Genomic DNA, 13,765 nt, shown 5'->3' on the forward strand with positions numbered 1-13,765 from the left:
GTTGTTCCATGAATATAATTAGAACAAATGGATTGAAGATAAGCATTCTTAAAGATTGACACTAGGTGGCAGCAAAGTATTTATGTTGTCCATACTTGTTGAAAAAGTTTGCAAACACAGTCACACAGCATTGTATTAATGTATGAAGGTTGTAGGTAAATTCATAATATGAAATATGTCTATGGCAGCCATAGCTTCCCTATTGGAGTGCCTCCTATAAAAATATGGCCAAAATATTAAATTAGGTTTCTGTCTAAAAGATCTGCGCTTCTTCTTAGCCAGCATTCAGTCAAAAGGAATACGGCAGAGGTGGGACCTTATAGGGACTTTAAAACTAAAGGGACATCTTCCCCCATTCTATGCATCTTTTAACACACTTCTCACACCAGGACTATTTGAAAAAAACTTCTTAGACTGGTATTTTCTATTATTTTATTCCTTATTATTTTTGACTGTTTAGTGTGTATTTATTTGCTCCTTATCCTTTGTGTAACTATCTCCTTTTGTATATTCTTATCTCAGGACTGCTAACCTATTTTAGGACAATGCTTTAAACTGTATCAGCCAGCCCTTGAGTGGAGACGGGTGGAGACTAAGCAGGCTCATATCCGAGCAGTAAGCAGGACTGAGGTGGCTGACCCACCTGTCAGAAACAGTCAGTGGTAGCAGCAAAGTGTGTTGGACCATGCTAGGCCATGTTGAGTGTGATTTGGACTCCACATTGCACAAGGGCAGGATCCGGGAAGCTGGAAATAATTCAAACCTTTGGTCTAACCCCGGGTGCCGTACATCACAGCTTGGTGACTGTCGGACCCATATAACCCCGTTACTGTGGCACTGTACTTCTGTATAAAGTAATGACTAGAGATGAGCGAGCATACTCGTCCGAGCTTGATGCTCGTTCGAGTATTAGGGTGCTCGAGATGCTCGTTACTCGAGACGAGCACCACGCAGTGCTCGTCTCGATTAAACGAGCACTGACCATTGAATTCAATGGAGCCGGCTCCATTGAAAGCAATAGGCTGCCGGCTAGCGCGGGATGAATTTTTGGGAAGGGCTTAAAAATATAAGCCCTTACCTGAAAATCATCCTAAAATGTGTAAAAAGTGTAAAAATATACTCACCTTGTCCCGGCAGAACGATGTTAGCCCATTGAATTCAATGGAGCCGGCAATACAGCCGGCTCCATTGAAAGCAATGGGCTGCCGGCGATCGCACAATGAATTTTCGGGGAAGGGCTTATATATTCACAATGAATATATAAGCCCTTCCCTGCAATTCATCCAGAAATATGTAAAAATAAAAAATATATATATACTCACCTGGTCCCGGCAGACGGAGTTCAGCTGCGGCCAGCCGGCAGTTCTCCTGAACTTCTCTCTGTAGTATTCAGCAGCCAGGGATTTAAAATCCCCGCCTGCTGAATGAGCTGCCTCTGATTGGTCACAGCCTGACCAATCAAAGGCAGATCTCACTCACACCCATTCATGAATTCATAAATGGGTGAGTGAATGCTGCCTCTGATTGGCTCAGTTCAGCTCTCAGCTGAATGACAGCAGTTCAGCACCACAGTGCAGGGGACAGCAGGAGAAGATGCGGCTGTGCCCCGGCAGCTGAAGGGAGGTGAGTATCTATTGTTTTGTTTTTTAAATCACTTTTAATTCATTTCCAGGGAATGGGTTATATGTAAAGCCCTTCCCTGAAAAAGAATTCAGGTGTGCCAGCGGACCATTGTCTTCAATGGAGTCGCTGGCAGCAGCAGTGGCTCCATTGAAGAGAATGCCTGCATTTTTATTCTTTTTTACACTAAAATCTTTCTTTTTCAGGTAAGGGCTAATATTTTTAAGCCCTTCCCGAAAATTCATCCCGCGCTCGCCGGCAGCCCATTGCTTTCAATGGAGCCGGCTGTATTACCGGCTCCATTGAATTCAATGGGCTAACATCGTTCTTCTCTGCCACAGCTATTACAGCTGTGGCAGAGGAGAACGATCTTTATGCTGACAGTGCGGGGGGGGGGGTCTGACTCTTGCCACTATTATGGCTTAAAAGTGAGACCTCGGAGCCCGAAATGCAGCCCTGCATATTGCTCCTCGCCTGCCCTATCCATTTCTGTGTTTTTACATGACTTTGGTGATTTGCTAAGATTTTCACAAATGAAAACCTTAGCGGAGCACCAGTCATATACAAAAATGCTCGAGTCGCCCATTGACTTCAATGGGGTTCGTTACTCGAAACGAACTCTCGAGCATCACTGAAAGTTCGACTCGAGTAACGAGCACTCGAGCATTTTGGTGCTCGCTCATCTCTGGTAATGATGTTTTAGATCGATACTATTACTAAGGTGGATGAAACCTCACAGTGAAAGCCTTTCATTTTTTGTTTTTTTCCTTTCTTTTCTCAAGTAATTACTCTGCTTGTGACATACATGACAGTGGTAGTGAGAGAAAGATAAATGTGTAGCATTCAATGTCAGCTGCATCTTAAATGGGCTGAGAAGCTTAGAAAAGGCATGGCTGCCATGACTAGTTGACTGTTCTTTGGGTCCCTCTCTCTTACTGCATCACATTAAAAGGTGCCCTTACATAAGCCTGCTGGCATCCCATCTTGTATCTATATATTCAGCGACCTGGGATGACTCTGATGTGTCAGATTATAGTTTATTCCTGTCAAGGTTTGAAGTTTGGCCTTTGTGTTACTGGGCAGTTGATTGACTGTTGGGCTGCAAAGAGTCCAATTACTGATCTGTCTTCGTTATATAACCTGGATGTCTGAATACATTAATAAGTTGTGCTTTTCTTTTCTACCAGTTCACAATGATTGTCTCATCAAGAGTATTTCCCCTCATTAAGCTATAGAACATGACATTTCTGACATGTCAGTACTTTGGGGTAAGTCTTGATTTAATATATGTAGACAATCCAACCTGTTCTAACACTGCCAGGTCTTGATATATCAGTTAATATATTGTGGAAGTCAAACAGATGACTCTGCTTTGTTACAAAGATCTTGAACTTTTGATTGCTCTGTGACAAAATCTGACATTGAAATCTGTCTATATGTTATCAAACTAAAAGGAAAAACAATATCTACAGCACAGTTCTAGAATTAAATAGTAAAGATTGAGCACTTTGCTAGAGGCATTCATTGCTAAGCAGAACCTTTCAGTTTTCATTCTCACAAATTCATACAGGTGACATTTAATATAAAAAAAAACAGCAAACACCCAAACCAATGTGTTATCCTAGCCAGGTGCTATACAGCCTTCACAGTTACCAGCAAGGTCCTGATTGTTGTCCACAAAAGGGGCATAAACCTGGCCTGATACTGTTGCTCTATTGACAGCTATTCCACTGAACTTCACCATAGAGATGCAAACCTGCTCTGCTGACTGCTCAGCTTTATTTTCAATGAAGAATAGTTAGCCACTTATGGCTGCAGCGTATCTCTCTCAGGTACAGAGAATTGGCTACATTGAATATAATCATGCCTGATTATTTGATCCCCAACATCTGCCATTACCGGAGAGTAGAGAAGACCTCATGCACAATCTACAAATTTTTATTACCTTCAATGAACAATTGGCTGCTAAACTTTGAGACTACCCCTATAGTACATACTCCAAATGTTTCCTTTAGCATTTGATCCTATTAGTTATACAATACAGTAGTAAAAATTATTACCACTCAACAATAATTGTATTGTTGAGGCTGGACAGACATGTGTATGGGATGAATTAGTGAATCCTGCATTGGGCAGGGGATTAGAACAGATGACCCTGGAGGTTCCTTCCAACCCTACAATTCTATGTTAGTCTTACAAAGGCTCACAGGCTTTCAGATCTGAACTATAATTGTAATTATTTCTTAAAATTGAGCCTTAGGCCTCTTTCATATGGTTAGAATGGTAGCATCATTTATATTACAGTTGCAATACTAGGACTTCTTGTGGTTCTACTTAACCAAACCTAGATCACCATTCAACCCTATAGTGCATGGGGTGGGTACTCTATTCTGCTGTATGTTTCCTCTGTGAGACACCATTTTCCAGCATGGAAGTGCTGCCCTTACATTACCTTTGATTTTCTAGGTTCTCTGCTCTGTTTGAGCACAATGACAGCTATTAGATTAACATCTAGGCCCAAGGATCTTTAGTTATACCACTGTCTTACTAGACAGCTTGTCCTTACCTCACCTTTTGCATGCTTTCAACTAGAACAAAGCACTAGAAAAAAACTAATTTTTTCATATCATATTTTCTATTTTTATACAATGTAGCACAACAATATGCTAGATTATACTAGAAAACAACATATCAAAATGTTTGCATTTTTCTTTTTTACTACTTACGGTACATTCTTTATTTACTATTTTTTAAACAACAGGTATTCTTGAATTTAGATTTCAATACTGTTTAATATACTTGCTTATAAAGTTAAGTAAAATCTTGGTGAAAATGAAAAGCAGTCATACAATTGGTAACTCATGTTCCTGTGCATGAGCTTAAAGTGTATTGTGGTAACTGAAAGAGGCGTTTAGATTTTATGAAAAACTTGATATTGTCAGTTTCCATAATGAAAAAAGTCTGCACATTACAGAAATTGTGCAGCCTGTCAGGATGTTTTCTATGTAATGTGCACGTTCAAGTCTAAACTGAAAAGACTCCTTGTCTAAAGACAGCAGCTTCCTAGTAAATAAAGAATTTCTACCCGATGCCCAAGCGCTAGACAGCTCACTGGCTGCAGCTACAATGCTGAAAAAGAAGCACAGTATTTCTATTAATATTGAAAAACACATTGTTTGTATTGCTCGCGCCTATCACATATCCAGTGCACAGGGGCAATCCTCATATCAGGGAAGAAAGAGTGGAAGTATGGAATTTGTCTGCTTCTATTTATTAAAATATATATTTTAGGGTTTTAGTAAAAAAAGGTATAAATTATTAAAACATTGAATAACTTTTTTAATGCTTTTAAGACTTATTTTGCATCATGTACAGTGATATGAAAAGTTGTCTTTAAGGGTGGGTTCACACAAGCGTGTTTTTGTGCATACTTAGGTACGTACATACGTGCGCACCTAGGTACGAGCAAAAACACGCGTGAACACAGCTGCGTGCTTGTTGTCAATGGAGCCACGGCTGCTGCTGGCGGCTCCGTTGAAAACAATGCTCTGCTGCCACCCCTGAATTCTTTTTCAGGGAAGGGCTTTAAAATCGCCACCTGCTGAAAGAGCTGAATGTGATTGGCTGAGGTGCTCAGCCAATCACATTCAGCTCTTTCAGCAGCCGGGGATTTAAAATACCACCTGCTGATAGATCAGCACCACAGTGCAGGGGACAGCAGCAGAAGACGCTGCTGAGCCCAGGCAGCTGAAGCAAGGTGAGTATGTATTTTTTTTGTTTTTTAAACCACTTTTACTTGATTTTCAGGGAAGAGCTTATATTTAAAGCCCTCCCCTGAAATCAATTGCCGACAGCAGAATCCTCTACCGCAGCTAACATGTGGGACAGCTGCGGTAGAGAATTGAAGAATTTCTCTGCTGCATCTGTAAAGCTCTTCCCTGAAAAACAAGTCAGGTGTGTCGGCAGACCGTTGTCTTCAATGGAGCCGCTGGCAGCAGCAGTGGCTCCAATAAAGAGAATGCCTGCATTTTTTTTTTTTACACTAAAATGTTTCTTTTTCAGGGAAGAGCTTATATGTAAGGCTGTTCCCTGAAAAACAATTCAGGTGTGCCAGCAGACCGTTGTCTTCAATGGAGCCGCCGGCAGCAGCAGCGGCTCCATCGAAGAGGATGTCTGCATTTTTTTTTTTTACACTAAAATTTTTCTTTTTCAGGGAAGGGCTTACATGTAAAGTCCTTCCCTGAAAAAGAATGCAGGGGTGCCGGCAGAGCATTGCTTTCAAAGGAGCCACCGGCAGTAGCTGAGGCTCCATTGAAAGCAATGCGTGCATTCCCTATGGTGCACGCATGTCCTATCTTTGCAGGCACGCACCTGCAAAGTACAGACATGTGCACACACCATAGGGAATGCAGTGTTGCAAATAGAAGCGTGTTTTTGTGCGTGTGTATGTACACAGAAAAACACGCTCGTGTGAACCCACCCTAAATGTGTATGTCTTTGTCTTAAATAATTTTTTATTTTACTAATGGATAGAACTTTTTGGTTTTGTTGTTGGTCCATTTTTTTCCCTTTTACAATTTTTTTCTTTAACAATTTATTTTTATTTATTTTATACAAGTTGAAAAAGACACTTGGGGCTTTATAAGTTTATATTATGTCTTACGTTATAGCTAACATGATCACTGGGATTAGTTTGTTAACACTGTTGCTTTCTATATATTATTTAAAGAGCCAGTCCGGCACATTTGTATTCATATATAGCTATTCTCCCAGTATATATTTGTGAGCTAGGGTTATCTTGTTTTGTTATTCCTTTCCATCTGAAACTCCTGGTCTCTTTCCCCTCAAATAGTCATGTGATCTCAATTCTGATCAGCTCAGATTTACTTGAGTTTATGTTCTAAATTAGTCAGTTTCACAGTCTGTGTTATGCTGTTGCATGTACCCTACCACAGAAGGTTCCCAGAGGACACAGACTCTTCTATCACAGTTACTAATGATCACACAGCTCCTGTCACACAATTATGGTATAGGAGATCACAGCTCCTAATCCTGAAAGGTGTAGGAGGTCTGTAGGTGAATGTAGAAGATAATGATAATTAAACTTCCCCACAGCAGGCAGAAATGGTATAGTCTAGCTAATGCTGTGACCAAATGGGATAAATCTGAAAGTGAAAGTAAAAAGCTCACGCCCATGATGGTGCCTGATAAACATCAGACAGGGGGGCTGCACTGCATGGAAGTGGCTGAAATACACAGAGGAGACCTCCAGAGTGTGACAATCAATCAGGTAAGAGGGGCAGGGTTGGAAAATGTGCTTTAATCAGAGTGTCTTTTTATAGAAAACTCATAAAGTACATCACTAAGAATATGGTGAGAAGAAATGCAAACGTGGTTACAAGTCATTTCTGCCTTCACTTTTCGCTGTTCACGTACACAGAACACCAGATTATATTTCATTATTTTTGCTCTTCAAGTGTGCATATTCATATGCACAAATATATTAAGGAATTATATAAGCAGTTATTCATTGTCCTTTAGCTTCAACCTCAATGTCAGCTGTTGGGTGGATATGGAAGTAGCATCAAGTTTGAGACCTACCAGAGATTCCTTGCTTTATTATAAAACTTGCTCCCAAGTGAGCACTTTCCTAGAATATGAATGCGTCTCCGTTCATCCCTTACTACAAACTTTGTATCTGCAGTGACTTTGTTCTGGAATAATACTTTTGAAGATTATTTTGAAATGACTTACTTATCATACTTATCAAACAAGTTTTAACATACATATATTTTTTTTTGTGATTTATATAATTGCAATTATATAACTATATAATAAATATTCCTGAACAAGACTAAATTGGATTATAAAGTTAATTTAGTTACACAATATGTCTGAAAACTTTCTGAGATGCTTTGGTTAGTCATTAGAACCTAAGAATAAAAAATATAAAAGCTTCATTGAGATTGAATCATTTTGCGCAGTACTTCTAATCATTACTTAGCAACATCCAATATGTAAGTGCAGCATCTCCCGCAGTGGAATAAAGCATTGTGGTACTTCTACAGCAGTGTCACTATTCACATTCAAACAAGAGGTATTCTTCATCTTTAGCAGTCTGGACCACTGAACAATGAGACACATTTGTTTACAGCTATCATTCATTTCTACATCTATTGAAAGCTTTGAAAGATAGCTTTCGATCGTAGTTTTCCACATATATATTGAGGAGAATAGCAATGAAACATTGCACAGATTAGAACAAAATGTTCTTTCGACAAACAGCACAAAGCATAATTGTGAAAACAATACGACCAGTAACCAAGTGTGACTAATGTCATAAAGTGACAGAAGGAGCCTACTGATGGATTCTATGAGAAGTCTCTTTGGATCGCTATTTCCAATTGAATTCCTTATTAAATTACCTTGAAGTGAAAATGCTACCAATACTCTGAATAAAGGAGACATATTACCCAGTAATAAACCAGACCCTTTTGGCTCTACTTGACTTCTGCCTGTTGTTCAGAGTCCAAAATGACATAGAATACGGACAGACTTCATTGGAGCTATTTATACTCACACATGGCCATTGCTCCCTTAAAGTCGATGGGAAATACAAGTCAGAGCTAAGTGGGACTGACATTTAGCAAAGAGGAGGGAACCTTTGTTACAGGCATGAATTGTTATTTATTTCTCGTAATTAATGGTCTATCACTGATTGTTCTATTGTATGTTATGCAAGGATGATGGAAAGTAAAAGCCCTTTTACATGCAAATGAAAATGATGAAAATGAGCGATAATTGTTACATGTAAACATGGGCATTGTGTACTTTTCATTTGAATGATGGATTTTAGTTCACTTAAAATCCATCATTCAGCCACTGAAAGACTGAGCAAAAACATTCCATTTCAATATATTCTGCTCATCTTTCAAAAGACTGCAGGATATTCTCCCCTTGGCATGTTTACACTAGCTGCAAGGAGAACAATGGAATGTGTTGGCAACTGTTTTCACAGCTGGGTGTGTGTTTAACCACATGCTGGACTCTGCAAACTACTCTTGGAGGTCCTTTTACATGCAAATGAAGATAATAAGTGTTAATGGCCATTAAAGCTATTAACACTTAATGTAAATAGGTCGCTAAATCTTTCAATCTTTCAGTCATTTGAAAGATTATCTTTGCCTGTGAAAAGGTCTAAACCTGCAGACCATTTCAAAGGCTAGCATTATACACAGTACACAGCATCACAAAATGAGTAGAAAAGAGCATGAAGCAACTTAAGAACACTTCAAGTAACCAGGGATGGAGGTGCTTATAATGCCAATATAAATATGCGGGACGATTTAACAACACTTTTATACCAGCTTTCTGATCTGAAAAAAAGGTGCAAATCGTCATGTTTCTCATGTTTGCACTAAACTTTGTACCTTTCAACTTTTCTTGTCACTTTTAAAAACTGACAAAATAAATGGGAGGGGTTTAGTGCATTGAGGCATAGCCTTCTACTGCCAAGCTTATTTTCTAAAATTATGTCAAAAATTGCCATAAATCATAGTGGAAATCTACACCAGCCCCAAGGTGGCATAGATTTCAGTTTGTGGCGCAATATTTGCACATTGAAACTCTCAACACATGGGCGAACTAGCGGCATGTAATCAGCTACTCCTATAATATTGTAACGCTTAATAAGGGCGTCCAGGCCCCTCTTAAACTCTTTTATTAAATTTGCCATCACCACATCCTCAGGCAAGGAGTTCTATAGCCTCACTGCTCTTACAGTTAGAAACCCCCTTCTATGTCGGTGTAGAAACCTTCTTTCCTCTAGACGTAGAGGATGCCCCCTTGTTGCAGTCACAGTTCTGGGTATAAACCGGTCATGGGAGAGATCTCTGTATTGTCCCCTGATATATTTATACATAGTTTTTAGGTTGCCCCTCAACCGGCTTTTTTCTAAAGCGAATAACCCCAATTTTGATAACCTCTCTGGGTATTGTAGTCTGCCCATTCCATTTATTAATTTTTTTGTCCATCTTTGAACTTGCTCAAGCTCTGATGTGACCTTCTTGAGTACCAGAGCCCAAAACTGTAAGCAATATTCCATGTGTGGTCTGACCAGTGACTTGTAAAGAGGCAGAACAATGTTCTCATCGTGTGCCCCTATACCTCTTTTGATGCACCCCATGATCCTATTTGCCTTGGCAGCAGCTGCCTGACACTGGTTGCTCCAGTTATGTTTACAGTTAACTTAAATCCCCAAGTCCTTTTCAATGTCAGTTTTGCAAAGTGGTTTCCTATTTAGTGTGTAATGGTGACATGTAAAAGTGTTTTCTGGTAGAACCCCCTTAAGGCTTTCAGCTCTAGTGGTTTCCGTCCATTTGCAAATTTCGGAACAGCAAGCTCCTATTCACATGCAAAGAGCAGCAATTTCTTTAGCAGAAATGAAAATTAAGATGGGAAGATGTGACACATTAACCCTTAGGTGATTTATATTGCCACTGCACGGTTCACGTACTACAGCTTACCAAGAAACAAATGCATTTATATAATTAAAAACACTGCACTTAAGTGTTTCTGCACATTAATATTTAAGCCTCTTGTTCATTGAGACTTCAGCATAAATCCTGATACGGCTGATTAAGTCACAGTGTCATTTTCCTGCCTTCACTGGCAAGAAAGTATATCCTAATCTTTTAGCTGTGACCATGAATAATGATAGGTAAGGTTCTGCTAACAACATGATTGGTAGTGCCACTTTTATTTTTATCTTAATTCTCAAGATAGATGTAGGCATTTGGAGGACTGCATGTCTGAAGCGCGCGTAGGAGAGATATTTGGGGATTGTGTCTTGATTGCTTTGCATCAGTCTCATTTAAAGAGATTGAAAAGTGTGTGTTTCCTTAGCCTCTGTATATTGTCACTTGAAACATCTTAATTCTATGGTATGAGAGTCATGAAATGCAATAAAGCCCATTTAAAGGGAACCTGTCACCTGCCTAAATCACCATAAACTAACTTATGGTGCTATTAGGCAAGGTGAGAAGGAGACGTGTGCTGTATTTTTTATACTCATCAGCTTCCTGATTCCCATGGTGCCCACTATTGAAGTCTGCGCGGTAGACAAAAATCTCACTTTTTTCAGAGCTGTGCGCTATCCCATAGACTTGTATAAGAAAGTGCACACAGGGTAATCCAAAAGGAGTCAGATTTTCATCCGGCATGTAGACTTTAATTGCGGGCACTATGGAAACCAGTGAGCAGATGAGTATAAAAAATTCTGCGTCCGACTACCTGTTACCTTGCCTAACAGTGCCATAAGTTAGTTTGTGGTGTTTTATGCAGGTGACAGGTTTCCTCTAAAGGGGCATTCTGGGCAAAACTCATACACTGTGTCATACTTAGTACATGGCCTGGCAGGGCAGTGAATTACAAAAGGGATTGAGATATAGAACTCTGTCATTATCTTTAGGTCCTGCACTAGGCAGTACAATAGTGTGTTTTGGTCAGAATGTTCCTTTAACCATTGCTTTACAGATAAAAGAGAATAGGGTGAAATGTGTACTTGAGGTATCTAATAGATTTTGTTATAGAAATGTGGCACGGTGCAAACTCAATCAGATCGATGTTTAAAATGAATACAAATGTTTACAAACATTATACTGTCTAGGATACATAGGGTTAGAGGCCAATAATTCCCAGTTATGGATATGTGCTATTGCTTATGGCTTGATTTCTCACCATTTACCATGGTCCCCAAAAATGGTGTTTTAGTTCTAGTCCAAGAAAAGCATTTTTCATTGTATACAATGACTGATATAATTAAAATTACGGGGTCTTTTACACAGGCATATCTTTTGTCCAGTGTTTAGTTGATTTAGATTCATAACTACAGATATAACACAAGGATAAGCATTGTCAATCCATTGGTTTTCACCAATTCCAATTGCATTAGTTCAAGTTCATAAACTTGGTAATTCCTAAATGAGATGTACTGTATCATAAAGAACACATGTATACCTATAAACTATGGAAGAAAAGCACAGTAGTCTTCCATTTTTTAACAGAGTTACTTACAGCAGCAACATTCACAAAATCATCATCTGAAAGAGTTTCCAACATCTCAGACACAGAGGTTCTTATCAATTTCAGCGTCAGTCCACTGACACTCCCGCTCCTTTAAAAGAGACATGAGAATGAGAGAGGGGTTGCAAAAATAAATCAGTTTGAAATATCTTAATCAGTTTCAGGTGCAATGTCAATGAAATTAATTGAAAAGCTTTTCTTCGTTCTTCATGAACGTCCATTTCTTCCTCCTTGGGATAATAGGCATTTTAAGGGATCTAAATGGCAGCTTGTCTGCTTCAGGGCAAAGCTCAAACAGGAGGTATTGCAAATGCTGATGAAACACATTCAGTAATATAAAAGTATTTCAATCCATTTAAAACATCAGATGCAATCTATTCCATCAAAGTGACAAACTAGAGAATAGATTTTTTTTAGTACAAAGCAATCTACTAGACACATCAGGCTTGATGCTTTTCCCCCTGACATTAACCTAACAAAGAGACCCATATGGAAAGCAAGAGATGTTTTTAATAGACCCAATCTCTGACTTTTCATTCAAAATATACAACTATAAATACATTTCAAAAGAATTTATGAACATTTAGGGAATGGAATCGATAATATGCAAGCAAACTATCCAGTTGAAGTGTTCCATGTTAAGCATTGGATCACATTTTGTTAGCAATGAAAGACAATTCCAATAAACCAAATAAGCCATTGCAGCTATTAGTTATCATTAGTTTCATACAAAAGTATACAGATTTTTTACTTATTACTTTTATCAGACCCATAAGATTGAAACCGACAGAATAAATGAAGCCAGCTACCATCGGGCGCCCTATTATGAGATACTCTATCAACTTGTAATTTAAAATTCCCTAACTGAATAGTGATTTGATAGTAGGATCCACTGTATTAATGTATTCTGTTCCATGTAAATGCATTCAAGCATTGATAAATGGCTCTACTATCAATTCTGATATAGGTAGGTATGCCAGCAGGCTAGCTATAGAAACTTTAAAGAAAATATGCTCTCTTCTTTTTGCTAGCTTCTACTTTATCAGTACTTCACCAGTTCATTCTTCTATTAGAGCTATTCAGAATTACTAGTGTATTAGCCAATTTATTAATGCATGCCCATTGTACATCCTATCAGTTGGGTTTGAAATTTCAGCCAAGGGCATGCACAGTAGTGCTTCCTTCCCCCATGCTCTTTTGGGGCCCTTTCACAAGGAACAATTATCGTTCAGATTCTTGATGGATCATGCAAATCTGAACATAATCGTTCAATGCAAGTTCTACCAGCAACTCAATGACAATAATTAATTTGCTTATTGTTCGTTGTTCAGTTTGTGCATGCATAAAGTCTATGAACAACTGCCTGTTTACTATGAATGGAGGCAGGCAGCTAAAAGCCCCGCTTCCGTTTACTTAGCGATCATTGCTCTTGTGTGAAAGAGATGACTGTTGGGTAATTAAGCACACAACAAACATCCCAGCTAAAAGGACCCTTGATCAAGGCTGCGAAAAAGGAATGGGTGTGGGAGCACCACTGGCCATATTCAGACCCAACTTGTGTGGGGATTCAGATCATTTGAATACAACTTTTGGGCAGAAGAAGGCTTATTTTTTTGAATTTAGCAGACCATATCCAAAATTTATTTCTCAAGAGACCAATTTAGTTCTGAAGTACGCGCTATATATTAGAAATCCAATTAAAGGACCTCTTTTTAAAAACTGTCCCTTTCAAAGTTATGAAGTCTGTTAACTCTAAGTGTTTCAGAAGACTAAAACAAAATGGAGGATTAATTTGAAAATTACATTTTTCTTGCACATTTTTTTTTTTAATACATTTTTTTTCTGTAACACAGCAAAAGTTAGCAGATAAAGAAAACTCAATATACCCTGGATTTGCAGTTTTCAAAAATACCCAATGAAGCCCAGGTGTGCAGAATAACTCTAACACCTCAGAAATTAAAGAGTACCCTGTGGATATTGGGGCTTCCCTTTTATTGGGTCATTTTTAAGCCACCATTTCCAGGTTGCAAAGGCTTTGAGTTGCCATGAGATAAAAAACACC

General features: G+C 38.8%; 1 protein-coding gene across 1 annotated transcript in view; it reads right to left on the bottom strand.

The window, feature by feature from the left end:
- The window catches only part of CACNA2D1 (calcium voltage-gated channel auxiliary subunit alpha2delta 1), a 640,389-nt gene that overhangs the window by 169,796 nt on the left and 456,828 nt on the right, over window positions 1-13,765 (bottom strand). The window contains exon 10 of the mRNA XM_066592011.1: window positions 11,695-11,794. Within this exon, the coding sequence (XP_066448108.1) occupies window positions 11,695-11,794 (100 nt within the window). The remainder of the gene's footprint in view (window positions 1-11,694; window positions 11,795-13,765) is intronic.

The sequence above is a fragment of the Eleutherodactylus coqui genome, chromosome 2, assembly GCF_035609145.1.
Source record: "Eleutherodactylus coqui strain aEleCoq1 chromosome 2, aEleCoq1.hap1, whole genome shotgun sequence".
NCBI classification, from domain to species: domain Eukaryota; kingdom Metazoa; phylum Chordata; class Amphibia; order Anura; family Eleutherodactylidae; genus Eleutherodactylus; species Eleutherodactylus coqui.